The sequence below is a fragment of the Salmo trutta genome, chromosome 7 (assembly GCF_901001165.1).
Source record: "Salmo trutta chromosome 7, fSalTru1.1, whole genome shotgun sequence".
Classification (NCBI taxonomy): Eukaryota; Metazoa; Chordata; class Actinopteri; order Salmoniformes; family Salmonidae; genus Salmo; species Salmo trutta.
The window spans coordinates 10,267,528-10,287,036 of NC_042963.1; the positions used below are offsets into that span (position 1 = coordinate 10,267,528).

The 19,509-nt window shown below is 44.4% G+C and overlaps 1 protein-coding gene across 2 annotated transcripts in view; it reads left to right on the top strand.

Moving 5' to 3' along the window:
• Positions 1-15,292, top strand: part of snrkb (SNF related kinase b) — a 34,062-nt gene extending 18,770 nt beyond the window's left edge. For both annotated transcript variants that reach the window (XM_029757924.1, XM_029757922.1), the window contains 4 exons: positions 8,515-8,656; positions 11,183-11,395; positions 11,595-11,732; positions 11,823-15,292. In XM_029757924.1, coding sequence (XP_029613784.1) covers positions 8,515-8,656; positions 11,183-11,395; positions 11,595-11,732; positions 11,823-13,080 — 1,751 coding nt within the window. In that variant the 3' untranslated portion in view covers positions 13,081-15,292. The remainder of the gene's footprint in view (positions 1-8,514; positions 8,657-11,182; positions 11,396-11,594; positions 11,733-11,822) is intronic.
• The last annotated feature ends 4,217 nt before the right edge of the window (positions 15,293-19,509 follow it).

Below are 19,509 nucleotides of genomic sequence, written 5' to 3' on the forward strand. Positions count from 1 at the left end.
GTTCAGCAGTCTTATGGCTTGGGAGTAGAAGCTGTTGAGGAGCCTTTTGGTCCTAGATTTGGCGCTCTGTTACCGCTTGCTGTGCGTTAGCAGAGAAAACAGTCTATGACTTGGGTGACTGGAGTCTCTGACAATTTTATGGGCTTTCCTCTGACACGACTAGTATATAGGTCCTGGATGGCAGGAAGCTTGGCCCCAGGGATGTACTGGGCCGTACGCACTACCCTCTGTAGCGCCTTACGGTCAGATGCCAAGCAGTTGCCATACCAGGCGGTGATACAACCGGTCTGGATGCGCTCGATGGTGCAGCTGTAGAACTTTGAGGATCTGGGGACCCGTACCAATTATTTTCAGTCTCCTGAGGGGGAAAAAGTTTTGTCGTGTCCTCTTCACGACGGTCTTGGTGTGTTTGGACCATGATAGTTTGTTGGTGATGTGGACACTCGACCTGCTCCACTACAGCCCCATTGATGTTAATGGGGGCCTGTTCGGCCTGCCTTTTCCTGTAGTTCACGATCAGCTCCTTTGTCTTGCTCACATTGAGGGAGAGGTTGTTGTCCTAACACCACACTGACAGTTCTCTGACCTCCTCCCTATAAGCTGTCTCATCGTTGTCGGTGATCAGGCCTACCACTGTTGTCGTCAGCAAACATAATGATGGTGTTGGAGTCGTGTTTGGCCACGCAGTCGTGGGTGAACAGGGAGTACAGGAGGGGACTAAGTACACACCCCTGAGGGGCCCCAGTGTTGAGGAACAGCTTGGCAGATGTGTGGTTGCCTACCCTTACCACCTGGGGGCAGTCCAGGATCCAGTTGCAAAGGGAGGTGTTTAGCACCAGGGTCCTTAGCTTAGTGATGAGCTTCGTGGGCACTATGGCGTTGAATGCTGAGCTTTAGTCAATGAACAGCATTCTCACATAGGTGTTCCTTTTGGAAAGAGCAGTGTGGAGTGCGATTGAGATTGCGTCATCTGTGGATCTGTTGGGGCGGTATGCGAATTGGAGTGGGCCTAGGGTATCCGGGAGGATGCTGTTGATGTGAGCCATGACCAGCCTTTCAAAGCACTTCATGGCTACTGATGTGAGTGCTACGGGGCGGTAATCATTTAGGTATGTTACCTTCACTTCCTTGGGCACAGGGACTATGGTGGTCTGCTTGAAACATGTAGGTATTACAGACTCGGTCAGGGAGCGGTTGAAAATGTCAGTGAAGATACTTGCCAGTTGGTCCGCACATGCTTTGTGTACACGTCCTGGTAAGCTGTCTGGCCCGCTGGCTTTGTGAATGTTGACCTGTTTAAAAGGTCTTGCTCACATCGGCTACCGAGAGCGTTATCACACAGTCATCCAGAACAGCTGGTGCTCTCTTGCATGTTTCAGTTTTGCTTGCCTAGAAGCAAGCATAAAAGGCCTTTAGCTCATCTGGTAGGCTCGCGTCACTGGGCAACTCTCGTCTGGGTTTCCCTCTTTAGTCAGTAATAGTTTTCAAGCCCTGCCACATCCGATGAGCGTCAGAGCCGGTGTAGTAGGATTCAATCTCAATCCTGTATTGACACTTTGCTTGTTTGATGGTTCCCGTTGGTAGGATAATCGTAGGTCATCAATTTTATTTTCCAATGATTGCATGTTAGCAGGTATAATTGATGGCAGTGGGAGTTTACTCGCTCTCCTACGGATTCTCAAAAGGCAGCCCGATCTGCGTCCTCTTTTCCTCCGTCTTTTCTTCACGCAAATGATGGGGATCTGGACCTGAGAGCAGTATATCTTTCTCGTCGGACTCGTTAACGGAAAAGCTTCTTCTAGTTCATGGTGAGTAATCCCAGTTCTGATGTCCAGAAGTTATTTTCAGTCATAAAGACGGTAGCAGCAACATTATGTACAAAATAAGTTTTAAAAAATACGTTACAAACAACGCAAAAAAAACCTAAGAAAATAGCACAATTGGTTACGGGCATGTAAAACATCAGCCATCCTCTTCGATGCCATCTTACTTAAGTGTGTTCAGGTGTGTTAGCCGCCTCCACTGATTGGCCACACCTAATTGGCCACACCTGATATTAATGAGTGCTTGTTTTGTTTGAAATGGGGTCTGTTTGAATAGACTAAAATGAACAGCTTTGTATGCAGAAAAAAAACAAGGCATTTAAGCTCTATCCTGGTGGCACAGTGGACTAATTCCATGGATAAAGAAAAGAAGATTATAGTTTTTAATCTCATTGATGCCGTGTAATAATAAGAAAAGTGTTTGCATGGTTCATGCCTAAGGAAATACATTTTCATGTGTTCTATCTGTGCTTGGAATCCCCAAAAAGTTAACCCAAAATAAGCTAGCAGTGTCATCAAAAGTCTGTATAGGTAAAAATAAAAAAAAATAATCACTGAAAGTTGTAAGGAAGTTATTCAAAAACCTCCAAATAAATGATAATTTCATTCTCAGAGCGTTTAATAAAACCTCCCAGGAAAATGTTCAAGCAACCAGAGAAAAAAAACATTCTCAAATCCTCCCTGCAACCTAAAAATAAACGTTTCCAGAACAGGCAACATTTTCACTTCTGTTCTCAGAATGTTTTAAAAAGGTTATGTTTTAACGGTCAGGTATGGCTTCTTTTATTTTTTGTGAAACCAACTTCCAAGGAACCAAATGTTAGCAGTATTTGAATTATTTATTTTATACAGTCATTTTTGCTCATCTTTATCAACGTTGTCAATAATTTCTGACCCCACTGTTTATAGATACAGAACAGGGGAATAATCACAGGGATTCCACATGGGTAACCTTTGCCCTTATACAGCAATCGGTGCCATGGGGCATTCTGGCTGTCGGACGTCATTAGCTGAACCTTAACTTAAAAAGGCCAGCTATTCCCGTTCTGCCCTTTGAACACACATTATTATGTGCATGTATCTCAGTGTTCAGGAGTCATCAGCAGAGAAAAGGGTAACTCCAGTTAATATGTTACGTAGTGGGCATACGTACATATGATTTATTGGACAGTGCTTGATTAAATATGGCAGCTCAGCCAAGGAAGAGTTATTTGCTTTATGATCAAGTGCTCAGTGCTCATGGTTGATTTTCACTTTTCAACTTCTGTTTACTTTCCCTGGGCTCAGAGATGAGTGATGACAATAATTGTGCTTTTGACAGGGTAAAGGGTGAAGACAGTGTTTGTGCTTGTTTAGCAGCGAGTGATGTGTGTTTTGAGTGCAGCATTGCAGATCTGTCAGATCTAATGTGTGGTAAGAATATGTGTAAATCCCCAGTGGATTGAGAGAGGGAGTGTCGGATTTTGAATTTGCTGCCGTTGTATAACTGAGGTGGAGAGGGTTGTGTGTGTGTGTGTGTGTGTGTGTGTGCGCGTTCATGAGAGTATTTCTGTGTGAATGTTTATATATGTGGGATAGATATGGTAACGAGGCAGAAAGAGAGTGAGGGTTATTGTTTTCATTGTCAAGAGCCCTCTGGGACAATGGTAACATGCACTCAGCAGGCATCATAATCTTCTCTGTCCCAGCATGCAGCTGTGATGACGCCCACTGTCCTGTCCCAGGAGGCTGTTCTGTTCAGGCTGAGTCGTCTGACTGTCAGTCAGGGGAATGTCTCTGCTTAGACCAGCACACACTCCTCTTCTCTGGAACAATGTACAATGAACTACATTGTTTTCTGCATGTGACCGACCGGCTAAATTCGGTCTTATGTAGCAAAATTTGAAATTGTGTTTTTTACATTGGATGAAAGTAAAGACTCAGAGCTAGAAAATTGTATATAATACACTACAGTTGAGGAACAATGGGAAAGTAATTCAGCTTTGAAAGTTGATAAACTTGTAACCCCACTTTTGAGAGAATGTTCTTGAATGTTTTTGTATACCTACTCTTCTTTGTCTACACCCATTCAGCATCGTTCACACCCTCTTAAGCCTTAGCCCCACCCATCTTTTTAAGGATTCACGTGAGGCCATGTGCTAAACAGATTAAGGTAGTGTAGTATACAAACTAAGTTAAAGTGTTGAAAGTGGTAGCAAAAATACACTATCTAGTCCTTGGCCTATATCCTTATCTGACTTTAGTGCAGGTCATGTTCTTCACATTACCGTCTCTGGTAAACACTGTATCAATTAAAATCAAAGTTTATTTCTCACAGCTAACATTAGGCTATAACTAGCAATGCAAATGGATTTCTGAGTTACGAATAATAGTACTACACAGATCACGTAACGTTAGCTAGCGAGCCAGCCAGCTAGCGTTAGCTAGTGAGCTAACGGTACGCTTTAACTTGCAATGAAAACAACTTTCTGACAAAATTAGAAACTTATATCAGAGAATGTAGATAGCTAGACTCTCTTACGATCTCCTTAGCTATTATACTCTGCTTCCACCGGGCATTACACTGATTTTAAAACTTGGTCAACTTCTTCCGTGAGCATGCTACATGGCACACCAATCCAAACTCATTTCTCGGCATGTCCAGCCCATCCATTATCTCAGCCAATCATGGCTAGCGGGAAGCTTCCTGACTTTTTCCGTGGCTAAACCAATTAGGCTCATAATTTACCCATTTTATCATATTTACAGATGGGATACAAGTTTGTTATTAAGGCTCATGAAAGTAAACATGTTCATGTTCTTTGCATTTCTGCAAAGAAACGCATTTTGATAAAAAATTGATGTTTACGCTCAAATGCCAATCCTGTAAATTAGTGACGTGAGACATACACCTAGTTTCCTGAAACGAGTCACATATGCCATTTGTATGAGGATAATTATCACACTACACACAAACTTTCCTGAACCAACACTTGCTCTTGACAGATTTGTCCGTCTGACTGCCAGATGGTGAAGCGTGATTCATCACTCCAGAGAACACGTTTCCACTGCTCCAGAGTCCAATGGTGGCGAGCTTTACAACTGATGCTTGGCATTGTGCATGGTGATCTTAGGCTTGTGTGCGGCTGCTCGGCCATGGAAACCCCTTTCATGAAGCTCCCAACGAACAGTTCTTGTGCTGACATTGCTTCTAGAGGCAGTTTAGATCTCTGTATGAGTGTTGCAACTGAGGACAGACAATTTTTATGCGCTTCAACACTCGTGTGGTCTACCACTTTGCAGTTGTGCCGCAGTTGCTCCTAGACCTTTCCACTTCACAATAACAGCACTTATAGTTGACCGGGGCAGCTATAGCAGAGCAGAAATTTGACGAAACTGACTTGTTGGAAAGATGGCATCCTAGGATTGTGCCAGGTTGAAAGTCACAGCTCTTTAGTAAGGCCACTCTACTGCCAATGTTGTCTATGGAGATTGCATGTCCGATTTTAAACACCTGTCAGCAACGGGTGTGGCTGAAATAGCCAAATTCATTAATTTGAAGGGGTGTCCACATACTTCTGTATATACAGTGCATTCGGAAAGTATTCAGACCCTTTGACCTTTTCCATATTTTGTTACGTTACAGCCTTATTCTAAAATGGATTAAATAAAAAATCAACACACAATGCCCCATAATGAAAAGCAAAAACAGATTTTTAGAATTACAGTGCATAAATTGGTAATAAAATGTGATCTGATCTTCACAACAATAGACAAACACAGTGTGCTATAACTAATAACACACAAATTATTGTACTTTTCTTGTCTATATTGAATAGATAATTTAAACATTCACAGTGTAGGTTCGAAAACGTATGTGAACCCCTAGGCTAATGACTTCTCCAAAAGCTAATTGGAGTCAGGAGTCAGCTAACCTGGAGTCTAATCAATGAGATGAGATTGGAGATGGTTAAAGCTGCCCTGCCCTATAAAACACACTCACACAATTTGAGTTTGATATTCACAAGAACCAGTGCCTGATGTGAACCATACCTCGAACAAAAGAGATCCAAGAAGACCTAAGATTAGGAATTGTTGACTTGCATAAAGCTGGAAAGGGTTACAAAAGTATCTCTAAAATCCTTGATGTTCATCAGTCCACAGGAAGACAAATTGTCTATAAATGGAGAAAGTTCAGCACTGTTGCTACTCTCCCTAGGAGTGGCCATCCTGCAAAGATGACTGCAAGAGCACAGTGCAGAATGCTCAATGTTAAGAAGAATCCTAGTGTCAGCTAAAGACTTACCGAAATCTCTGGAACATGTTAACATCATCTCTGTTGACGAGTCTACGATACGTAAAACACTAAACAAGAATGGTCTTCATGGGAAGACACCAGAGACGATGCTCTGCTGTCCAAAAAAAAATGCTGCACGTCTGAAGTTTGCAAAAGAGCACCTGGATGTTCCACAGCGCTACTGGCCAAATATTCTGTGGACAGATGAAACTACAGTTAAGTTGTTGGGAAGGAACTATGTGAGGAGAAAAAAAGCACAGCACACCTACATCAAAACCTCATCCCAACTGTAAAGTATGGTGGATGGAGCATCATGGTTTGGGAATGCTTGGCTGCCTCAGGGCCTGGTCAGTGTGCTATCATTGACAGAAAAATGAATGCCCAAGTTTATCAAGACATTTTGCAGGAGAATGTAAGGCTATCTGTCCGCCAATTGAAGCTCAACAGAAGTTGGGTGATGCAACAGGACAACCACCCAAATCACAGAAGTAAATCAACAACAGAATGGCTTCAACAGAAGAAAATACGCCTTCTGGAGTGGCCCAGTCAGAGTCCTGACCTCAACCTGATTTTGAGAGCGGTTCACACCAGACATCCCACAAATATTGCTGAACTGAAACAGTTTTGTAAAGAGGAATCGTCCATAATTCCAGATCAGGGGAAGGATACAAAACATTTCTGCAGCATTGAAGGTCCCCAAGAGTACAGTGGCCTCCATCATTCTTGAATGCCAAGTGTCACGTCTGGAGGAAACCTGGCACCATCCCTATGGTGAAGCATGGAGGTGGCAGCATTATGCTGTGGGGATTTTTCTTCAGTGGTAGGGACTGAGAGACTAGTCAGGATTGAGGGAAAGATGAACGGAGCAAAGTACAGAGAGATACTTGATGATAACCTGCTCCAGAGTGCTCAGGTCCTCAGACTGGTGCGAAGGTTCACCTTCCAACAGGGCAACAACCCCAAGCACACAGCCAAGACAACGCAGGAGTGGCTTCGGGACAAGTCTCTGAATGTCCTTGAGTGGCCCAGCCAGAGCCCGGACTTGAACCTGATTGAACATTTCTGGAGAGACCTGAAAATAGCTGTGTAGCGACCCTCCCCATCCAACCTGACAGAGCTTGAGAGGATCTGCAGAGAAGAATGGGAGAAACTCCCCAGATACAGGTGTGCGAAGCTTATAGCATCATACCCAAGAAGACTGAAGGTGCTTCAATAAAGTACTGAGTAAAAGGTCTGAATACTTATGTAAATGTGATGTTTCCGTCTTTAAAAAAATATATATGTAAATTTGCAAAATGTTCTAAAAAAACTGTTTTTGCTTTGTCATTAAGGGGTATTGTGTGTAGATTGAAGAGGGGGGGAACTATTTAATCCATTTTAGAATAAGGCTGTAACGTAACAAAATATGGAAAACGTCAAGGGGTCTGAATACTTTCTGAATGCACTGTATAGTGTATCTTAAGATGGATGCACTAATTGTAAGTCGCTCTTGGTAAGAGGCCGTCATTTTAAATAAGAATTTGTTCTTACCTGTCTTGCCCAGTTAAATAAAGGTTAAACAACATGTAAATAAATATTGTCTGTATGTATGGTATTTGAATCAGCCCCTTTTCAGGGAATTGGGGTTACATATTCAATTCGCCATCTCTCTCACGTACTCTCTCCAGTGCTCCTTTCTCTATACACATGACTGAGAAGGAGGGAGGCTTATTTTCCTGGAGAGATATCTTGGAATGGAACCATCCCGAAAAAGATTTGCTCTTTGTGGCCAGCCCCCATGGTCCACAGCTGCTCTCTACTTGTGACAGGTCACACACTGATCTGAGTTGTTCTGGGTGCAGGATGTTCTGAAAGCGCTTCCAGAGACCTTGTGTTACCCCGGCCCTGAGGAAAGGGAGAGGGGAGGAGACAGGAAGTGCGTGCACCATGCACTCTGAAGAATGTCACTCAATAAGAGCAGAGCCAGATAGAAGGCTCTGAGCAGGGCCTGTGTCAGTGTGGGTGAGAGGTTGCCTCTCTGTCTCTTAGTGCAAGCAATCATAGGGCCACTTACAGTGTGGGTGAGAGGTTGTCCCTGAGTGTCTCAAGGCCTGTCTGCTCGCTCCAGGTTTCAGGCTCCAGACCCAGTCTACCTGGATGAGGGAGAGTTATGTACTCACACAGCTGTTTGGGACAAATGCCTGGCTCTGTAAACATCATCATACACTTCAGCTACTGAAACCGGCCTATTGAGGAACAAGTTATACTGTAGATGGTTGTTTGAGTGCTTATTTTTATGATCTTGTGACCTGACCATACAAATCTCTGGGCCCTGGTGATCATATAGTATGTGTGTGCGTACTCACTTTACACGAATGTGACAGGGTGTTTCTGTATTGTATCATATGATGACTGTATGCATGGTGTTTGTTACAGATATCTGGTCGTTGGGGGTGATCCTTTACATGCTGGTGTGTGGACAGCCCCCTTTCCAGGAGACCAATGACAGTGAGACGCTCACCATGATCATGGACTGTCGCTACACTGTCCCAGCCCACGTCTCCGAAGACTGCAAAGAGTGAGTACCACCAATCACCTACAGAGATAGGCCCCCAGCTCTCTCTCTCACACATCCATGCATTGACCTTAACACAGTGTCATATACAGTGACCTATATACAATGCAGTGAGACTATGTCATATGGTTTTATTATTCTCTTATGCTGTGGTTATATGACAAAAATACACACATAATAATCATGATGCCAGTCAGTTGTCAGCTCGCTCTCCGTGTTTACGAATACAATGCCCCAACCTGTCCTACACCAACCTGTCCTACCCCAGCCTACACTGCCCCAGCCTACACTGCCCCAGCCTACACTGCCCCAGATCATGCCCAGAAATGATAAACCAGTGTCTCCTATCGACCAAACTCTAAACCTCACACCTATCTGACAACCTTGTACAAACAGACTTCTGGACACGGTGTACCCTGTGATCATTGGCTGTTTTTGTCAATGGGGGCAAGCCGATCACTGAATAGGGAATACAATACTGAATGTTGATTTGAGGGGTCCAGCCAACCAGTGGGTAGAATAAAAGCTGACTAAAGGGAAAGTTCATGTCAGGCGTTATAGGAAATTGAGTGAGTTGGCTGCAACCCATGCTGTATTGGATTGGCATGGGTGCGATCAATCCCTGCATACCTAGTCCATTCCATATCTGACCCCAGATCTCACCCCAGCTCTGGTATATATTAAAGATCAATCTTGACAAAGCTGTATTTGTTTTAAAAGTTGTGTTAGCTGAGCCCCTTGGTACCAGTGCTATTTGTGGTTGAGACTGAAGAACCTCAGACCAGAGACCTGGCAGATGTTGTGGTTCCGAAGCAGATGATTCTGCCTCAGACATCTGGATGACTGGCTCAGGAACAGTTCCAAACATAGAACATGGGCCATATGACCAGGGCCCTGATGAAAGCTCCATTAATGGGAAGATGATTTCTTGCTAAACAGTTTAGTCCTGCGGGCAACAATCAACTGAGCGAAAGCAGAGACCTCCTCTCCCCACCCTTCATCTCTTTCACTTTCTCTCTCTCTTTTCCCAGCTATTTATTTTTCTCCCCTCTGTTGCGCTCTCTCTCTCTCAAGCTACTCTTAATTTGTATTTAGTGCTTTACTCTACAGTAGTGTTGTGAGATATGCATGGGTCAGTTAGGATGGTATGTAAATAATTAATTTCTATAAATATTTAAGTAGTTGTATGAATAGATTATACCAAACACCAACAGCATTATTGGAGGTTCAGAGAAGCATGGGTACTTGCACAGTATAGATGGATTTAACGGCAAATAGAACATTTATGATAAGTGCATAGGCTGATTTGGTGACCCTGGTCTTACATGGTTAAACCACGTGCACACACAGACAGACAAAACATTAGGAACACCTAATATTGAGTTGCATCCCCTTTGCCTTCAGAACAGCATAAATATCATCAGGGCATGGACTACAAGGTGTTGAAAGCGTTCCACAGGGATGCTGGCCGATGTTTACTCCAATGCTTCCTACAGGTGTGTCAAGTTGGCTGGATGTCCTTTGGGTGGTGGACTATTCTTGATACAGACAGGAAACTGTTGAGTGTGAAAAACCCAGCAGCATTGCAGTTCTTTAGACACTCAAACCGGTGCACCTGTCACCTACTACCATGGCACTCATACACAATCCATGCCTCATTTGTCTCATGGCTTTAAAATCCTTATTTAACCTGTCCCCTCCCCTTCATCTACACTGATTGAAGTGGATTTAACAAGTGACATCAATAAGGGATCATAGCTTTCACCTGGATTCACCTGGCCAGTCATGTCATGGAAAGAGCTTAGTGTATACACATACACTAAGCTCCCGACTTGGGCTCCCGAGTTGACGCAGCTGTCTAAGACACTGCATCTCAGTGCTAGAGGCGTCACTACAGACCCTGCTTCAATTCCAGGCTGTATCACAACCGGCCGTGATTGGGAGTTCCATAGGGCGGTGCACAATTGGCCCAGTGTCGTTAAGGTTTGGCTGGGGTAGGCCGTCATTGTAAAATAAGAATTTTATCTTAACTGACTTGCCTAATTAAATAAATAAATGTGACACGGAGGGTGCAGTGGCACCCCCTGCTGGTAATTCAAATGAGCTTGTAGAGGCCGCTCTCAGCCTTTCACTGCAGTGCAATAAAACAGTCGCATGAACAAATAGATGTCTGATGCAGACTTTGCATACCTCTCTGCACACACACATATAAGAGAGAAATACAAAGTCCCCATCCTGTCTCAGAGCCTGCATGATGATACCAAGAGTCAGACTATGCCATGCTTCTCAGCAAATGATCTGCCTGGCCCTGCATGGATGCACCTAAAGACTGTCTGAGGTCTGCAGGCACTCATAAATATTGATTAACTATGAGATAGACAATTTGATCTCATTCCCTCTCCTATCACAGATATATGGGGTTATGTGCTTTGCCTGTCAATTACTGAATCAGTGTACATGAGAACTTCACTCACTTGTACCGGTGATGAATTCTCTCTCTCTCTCTCTCTCTCTCTCTCTCTCTCTCAGTCTGATCTCCCATATGCTGCAGAGGGATCCATCTAGCCGTGCCTCCCTGCAGGAGATCGAGAACCACCCCTGGCTGCTAGGGGTCGACCCCTCGCCCGCGGGACACAGTGCCGCCCCCCTCACCTCCCACCGTAGCCTGTCTCCAGAGGAACACGAGGTCATCCTCCAGGCCATGACCAGTGGCAACATTGCAGACCGCAACGCCATCCAAGAGTGAGGACTTCTCTACATCTCCCTCTCCTTCCCATATTCTCTCTCTCTCAGTCAATCTCTATCCTCTTCCTTTGTACCCTGCCACAGATCTGTAAGTTTTTCAAGCTAGGGAGTTTGGTGTTATGCGTTATGGATGTAGTTGATTTTGATAGTTCATTATTTTATTTTAAGTGTATACCAATCACTGTGTTGCACCCAGGGCTCTAGAGGCAGGCCGATACAACCACATCACAGCCACGTATTACCTGCTGGGGGAGCGCATCCTGAGAGACAAGCAGGAGCAGCCCAGCGAGATGCCCAAAGTCGACAGAGCATGGGCTGAGCCACCACAACTCCAGTAAGACCTATTCACGTCCCTGACAGTCACATTACATACTAGGCCACTAACTGATCATGAACACTACTAATGTCCCTGTCTCTTCTACAGGAGGCCACTGTCTGAGCCTCTGGATCTGGAGCAGAGAGGGCTCCATAGACTGCTGCCTGGCTGTCCCCGCCGAGGGGTGTCAGAGTCTGGGGACTTCCTGGCCCACAGGCCCCTTTTGCTCCAGCCACAGCCAAGTCGCACAGAGAGCCCCTTCCCTGAGTACAGCACAGGGCCCTGCCTGGGCCTCACCCTGCACCCCCCACCCCCTGATGAACCCTTGCAGGTCAAAAGCCTGGGAGCCCTGCAGCTGATCTGTGAAGAGGATGAGGAAGAAGAAGAGGAGGAGGAAGAGGCAGTCAAACCACATGTTGGACTTCATAACATTCAAGCACTGCCTCACATAGTAGGCTTGGTATCAACCACTGGGTCTACAGAACAGTCTAGTCCCATGCTCTCAGCTCCAGAGGCTCCACAGAGGCACCCAGTCAGAGTAGTCCCAGGTCAGGGAGAGGAAACAGGCCTGTTGGCCACCTCAGTGAAGGAAGCACTGGAGACAGAGAGGGGGGAGGGGGACAGGGAGCAGCAGGACAGGGTTTCCAGCCACAACAAAGATATGGAGCCTGACCAGGTGGCAGCCAGACAGAAACAGGGTACAGTGGAGTCAGAGGAAAAGCCCATGGAGGAAGAGGACATGTCATGTGATCCACTGAGGCTAGGTAGTCATGCGACTTCAGACCAGCCAATCAATGGTTTAGAAAACCTGGTTCAGACAGTGGTAGATAGTCAACTCACTCCTAAAGCTCATCCTCCATGCCTGTCTCGCCTAGGGCGGGTGCAGTGTTGTCGGGGGCAACGAGAGCCTCCTACCCCATACCTCATGGAAGGGGAGGAAGACACTATGCTTGAAAACAACAACAACACCACAGAGTCCAAGCCTAAGCTCCTGGTGCAGGGTGGGGGTTCAACTCCAAGCGCTTCACCCCGCTCTCTGCCACGTAACCACTGTGTGGACCTGGGTCCTGATGGAGTGGAGACGACACGCAAGGTGGGTGGGCCAGGAGGAGAGTCTGAGGGGGAAACGCCGGAGGAGCTCCAGTTGGAGAGATCCCATATTGCACAACAGGGTCCTCTTGGGCTCAGAGAGGCAGGGACCGACCCTGCGGTCAGACTGGATCCTGGGAAGGGGAAGAACGTGAACTTGCGAGACCGCCTACTGCAGTTCCCCCTCTGTGAGAAGGCCTTGTCCTTCAACATACAGCCCACCTCCAAGGAGAAACTCCTGCCCTTCGCCCAGTACAACTGCTGCCACGTGCTGTAGGCGGGGCCACCTGTAGCTTTACCTCCCTATACCTCCCACATCACTCACTCACTTTATAGCCTGGCCGCGGGGCACAAACTAGGGTTCCTCAGGCCCCTCAAGACAGCCTCACACCAGGCCAGAGCCTGTCACCGATCCATCTAGTTCAACACAAAACACCAGAGCAGTCTGGGTCCTGCCTGAACTAGAAGTCTGCACCTGAACTGAACTATCTTACTGTGACCTCAGACATTTTCTAGACAATTCTTGTTAGATCTGTGTAGCCCTTACCTCGTTATACTTAGCATCTACTGCTGCTTCCTTTGTGAGAAAATAACTCAACTTCTTGTGCTGCTACGTACTGAAGTTTATTAACTGCTTTTTGTGTAGTCTTCTTAGACTATCACTATATAGTATATAGCTTTGTATTGATTGCTATTTTAAAATCGCTTATATCGTAGCTCTTCATTTTGCACTAGCTTATCTCAAACAGAGCCCATTTCAGCGTATGGTATGTTGTCACTCTGAGGCCTGCTAGTACAGTGCTATAATTGGAATGTCTAGCATGAAGATCATGCATGCTGTAGAGGGGACAGCTATACTCCCTGCCTCAGCCGCCCGCCTACATTAGCTCAGCCAGCGGACTGATGAAAGGGTTGATGCTATTGACAATGTAGCTGGAAGCATGGTATCATTTAATGCTGGGGGTTGGATACGTCAGTGGTAATCTGAGAGGTGTACAGTCGCAAAGTTTGGGACCTAAACTGACTAATGCAGGGAGAGCAAAATCTGTAAACAATTGTTGGACAGGGTTTAATACAAGAGACTTTTGAAAATGGATATGATATCGACTACGGAAATGCAGGTCTTCCAGATTGTTGTGTGTATATGTACTTGATTTAAAAATCTTTAATGCTATTGAACCCTTTTATTTCGTCGGACAACCGTTTCTTTGTCGTAGGACATATCCACAGGTGCGTGATTAGAACTATTGTTTTGTGGTATCTAAGTGTGACAGAATGAATCAGTCTCATGAGTGATGAAAGATACTGTACATTAAATCCCTGTATTTAAATCTGTATTATTTACCACATATGCCTCAGTGTACTCTGGGCCGTTAAACAAACAAACCGTGTCCCTGCATATTGTTGTTGGACTTGCCTGGTGATTTGTGTATATATGTATTCTGTCTGTCTATTGTTCTGAGAGTACACCTATACATACTATTAAGAGATACCACTTGACCAAATCAGAAATCCTAATCTAGATGCGAACTAGCTATTATGCAAAGAAGAAATGTTATTGGAAAGGGTTATAGAATGAGAGTCCTCAGAAAGCTTTGTTCTTTCTCATCAGTGGAATCCCCAGAGGACTGTATGAGAGCAGAATTAATGGCATACTTTTAGCCCCCTCGCTGTGGAAGAGAAGAGTGTAGTGATGGACACAGAGCACTAACCTCAGCTGGCACACATTCATATGATATGGACACTTCAACCTCCCCTGTCTCCTTTCCTCTCCTGTCATTGGATGGGGGGGTGGTCTCCATTCCACTCCGCCAACCAGCTGTCTCCTCCACACCTAGCCTGGAGTCACCTTACCTGGAAAGTGTCTGTCTGTCTGTCGGCCCATTGAACCTGATTTAAACTATGACTATAGGGCTGGATTCAATTTGTAGCGCAGAAGATCAGCGTTGTAGCGCGGTTGAAATTTGTAAGTCCTTTTCGATTGAGCCGACATGTGAAGTGTTTACCGCGGAAGCATTGCATTTAAAACGGCAATTTGCGATTGCTAGGTCCATTTCTGGACTTTTAAATTGGTGATATACCCACTCATTCTTGAAGAATATAACTTATAAAGGCCTAATGAGCTTAGTTCAACTGTTGTACCCCATCACAATATATATTTTAACCTTTTACACCTCTTTGTTTGTAAACAAACATTGTATAGCCTCCAAACATAGTTTTAACCATCATTTTAATCTCATAGCTGGTCAGTCCTTGCACCCATAGCTCAGTCTATGAATTTGAGAGCGCTTACATTTCTCCAGCCCCATCCCTCCGCTGTTTACCAAATCAGTGGTGGGGTGGCCATTGTTGTTTGAATGGCAGATTTCACCTTTAAATTTCAATCACGCTATAACGCTGATTTTAGGCGCTACGGATTGAATCCAACGCTAGGTCTCAATGAGATTTATTTATTTTTGTATTTATTTATTAAAATGGATTAAACCAGAGATATGGTGTGTGATGTGATTTAATGGTGTATATGTACTATAGAAAGGATAAACCATTGTATTATTACTCCTCTGAAACTGTCATGGGACATTGTTTTTTTTAGCAGGTCAGAGATGAAAGTCCAAGTGAATTTCAGTACATTTTGACTAGAGCATACTGTACAAATATTTTTTGATGGCAAAGTAAACTATACTAAATCAAGTACAACCATCAGCCTTGCTATCTACATTCATCCAACACTGCATCAGTTCTGAAATCTTAATTTTTAAAAGATACTGATGATACATATGTAATAGATAGGCCTACATGTATTCCAACAAAAGCTCATCAATCCAAATGCTTTAAATATAGTAAACTTCAAGTAGAAGTGCACAGATATATTATGTGATATCAAGTACTCTCATTGTATTTGTGATGTGCCTATTATAAGTTAAGCGTACAATGTAACACTGATAATGTGAAATTACATGGAATACACTGTGGGAACATTTTACAAAATGATATGCAAAATGAAAAAAAAAAGTATGCTAATGCTGTATTAACACAATGAACTTAGCTCTTCTTCTTTGCGTTTCCCTTTAGTCCTTGGCCTTCTCTGAGAGACCTCTCTAGTTACATGAGAGACCTCTCTAGTTACGACTGAAGCAGTCCTCCAGAGGGAGATACTGACAGAGTTTCTTGGGGCGGAGAGCAGGCTCTCATGGCACAGCTCCCAGACTTGTCTGTGGATCAACACCGTCTTTGTCGTGGCAGCTGGTTCTAATGAGCCCCCAGGTCCAGAGTCTCCAGAACAACACTGGAAGGGAAACATGAACACCCTCAGGGGTTCCACAGCCTTCATAGCTTCTACAGGAGTCAAAGGGAGATGTTTGTCATTGAGCTGATTGTTCCATAAGATTCAGGTCTTTTCTATATAATTAACGATTACTCTAAATCTGATCACTCTCAGCTGCTGCTCAAGACCTTGCAGAGAGTGATCTCAATCTGTTCCCTCTTTATTCTCACCCAGTCATGCTCGTCTTGGATCATAAAGGCTTGAATCATCTTGACCAGGATCAGGACAATACCATATTGATCGATTGGGGACAAAAGCGTGAAAATTGGCACACTTGTGTAATTTTCACACTGAACAAAAGCTGATGAAGTGTAATTTAATCAAAGCCCCAGTTCGACCTGTAGCGCCTCCTATAGGTCAATGGTGAAATTGCATTTACCAGTATTGTTGTTTTGGGTCATGGCTTCCACTGTGTTGGGTCTATATAGCCCCAGGGAGCGCTACATGCTTTACACTGGGTTTTTGCTGAAATGGCACAATATCAGGTTTTGTTCAGCGTGAATTATACAAGTGTGCCAATTTTCACGCTTTTGTCCCAAATCGATCAATATGGTATTGTGCTGATATACAACGTTCCAATTTTCACTCTTCTATACCAAACCATTTTAAAATAAATTATGTACTGGACTTATGCTGACAAACAGTTGGGCAGACGATGAACAGTAACAACGTACTGTACCTCCATCAGGATGGCTTCCCAACCCTGAACCTCTCCCTCGTACTGTACCTCGACCAGGATGGTGAAGAGTATGATGTTCTTGCCACTGATCCCTCCCTCCAGACAGAACTGCCTAACCTGAGGAGGCAGCAGCCAGCCGTTAGACATGACTGAGACAAAGCCCAGAACCTCAAACCCTGTCTGAAACATACACAGGCATACAATAATATGGTTACAGGCACATACAAGGACAGGAGCAAATACAGACATGTGCATAGTGACATAGATGGGCACGGATTTGAAAATAACATTGACCACTACATGCTGCTCACATCTATTTATTTACCAGATTTATCTACATAGCTAATTTGCAGTAAAATTCGCTCTCTGTTCACATTTTCAAATTCCTTCACTTAATACCACCTGCCCTGCCACACTCCCATGTTGCACACAGGGGCTGAGAAGGGTTTCTGGAAGAGTTTACAAATGTTGTACGCATCTGCTCTGATCTCTGTGATGTTGTTAAGGAGCATCACAAAATGACATCACAAAATAAAAACTAATATGACATTAGTTTTATATAGATAATCTCTGACCATTCCCCACATTCTTATGTTAGAAATATTGTTCCAGTATTTGCTTTTGAATGTGTTAGAGTTTCGGCGGGAAAACTGTCTGTGAAACAAAGGTACATTCCTATGAGCATTTAAAGAGGGAGGGAGAGAGTCTTCTTCTACCTTAATTTAAGACAGGGCGTGAGGTGTCAAAACCCACCCACACCAGTTCCCTCCTCCACTCTGTGGGTGAGAGGGGGTCTGGTGGAAGTTTATTCATTGCAAACCTGATCTGCCCATTTGGATCACACAAGGACAGTCGTGACAACAGCGTGTATTTAATGATGGTGTTAAATCAGGTTTTCTGGACATAACAAAGGATGGATTCTTGGTCTGGTTCTTTACACTATTTGCATTAACAATATTGGTTTATCTGTAAAAAACTTTCACCTGTATGGAGATACTGTCTGGGTTGGCGCCCCCCCTTGGGTTGTGCCGTGGTGGAGATCTTTGTGGGCTATACTAGGCCTTGTCTTCGGACGGTAAGTTGGTGGTTGTAGATATCCCTCTAGTGGTGTGGGGGCTGTGCTTTGGCAAAGTGGGTGGGGTTATATCCTGCCTGTTTGGCCCTGTCCGGGGGTATCATCGGATGGGGCCACAGTGTCTTCTGATCCCTCCTGTCTCAGCCTCCAGTATTTATGCTGCAGTAGTTTATGTGTCGGGGGGCTAGGGTCAGTCTGTTACATCTGGAGTATTCTCTTGTCTTATCCGGTGTCCTGTGTGAATGTAAATATGCTCTCTCTAATTCTCTCTTTCTCTCTTTCTTTCTTTCTCTCGGAGGACCTGAGCCCTAGGACCATGCCTCAGGACTACCTGGCATGATGACTCCTTGCTGTCCCCAGTCCACCTGGCCATGCTGCTGCTCCAGTTTCAACTGTTCTGCCTGCGGCTACGGAACCCTGACCTGTTCACCGGACGTGCTTGTTGCACCCTCGACAACTACTATGATTATTATTATTTGACCATGCTGGTCATTTACGAACATTATAACATCTTGACCATGTTCTGTTATAATATCCACCCGGCACAGCCAGAAGAGGACTGGCCACCCCTCATAGCCTGGTTCCTCTCTAGGTTTCTTCCTAGGTTTTTGGCCTTTCTCAGGAGTTTTTCCTAGGGAGTTTTTCCCAGCCACCGTGCTTCTTTCACATGCATTGCTTGCTGTTTGGGGTTTTAGGCTGGGTTTCTGTACAGCACTTTGAGATTTCAGCTGATGTACGAAGGGCTATATAAATAAATTTGATTTGATTTGAAACTGTGGTGTCTGCTATAGTGGTAAGAAAAAGCATGTGAACCCTTTGTAATTACCTGGATTTCTGCATAAATTGGTCATCAAATTTCACAACAATAGACAAACAGTGTGCTTAAACGAATAACACAGAAATTAATTTGTTTTTCTAGTCTATATTGAAAACATAATTTAAACATTCACAGTGCAGGTTGGAAAAAGTATGTGAACCCCTAGGCTAATGACTTTTCCAAAAGTTAATTGGACTCAGGAGTCAGCTAACCTGGAGTCCAATCAATGAGAAAAGATTGGAGATGTTGGTTAGAGCTGCCTTGCCCTATAAAAAACACTCACAAAATTTGAGTTTGCTATTCACAAGAAGCATTGCCTGATGTGAACCATGCCTCGAACAAAAGAGATCTCAGAAGACCTAAGATTAAGAATTGTTGACTTGCATAAAGCTGGAAAGGGTTACAGAAGTATCTCTTAAAACCTTGATGTTCATCAGTCCACGGGAAGACAAATTGTCTATAAATGGAGAAAGTTCAGCACTGTTGCTACTCTCCCTAGGAGTGGCCGTCCTGCAAAGATGACTGCAAGAGCACAGCACAGAAAGCTCAATGAGGTTAAGAAGAATCCTAAAGCGTCAGCTAAAGACTTACAAAAATCTCTGGAACATGTTAACATCTCTCTTGACGAGTCTACAATATGTAAAACATTAAACAAGAATGGTGTTCATGAGAGGACACCACGGACGATGCCACTGCTGTCCAAAAGAAAACACTGCTGCACATCTGAAGTTCGCAAAAGTGCACCTGGATGTTCCACAGCGCTACTGGCCAAATATTCTGTGGACAGATGAAACTACAGTTGAGTTGTTT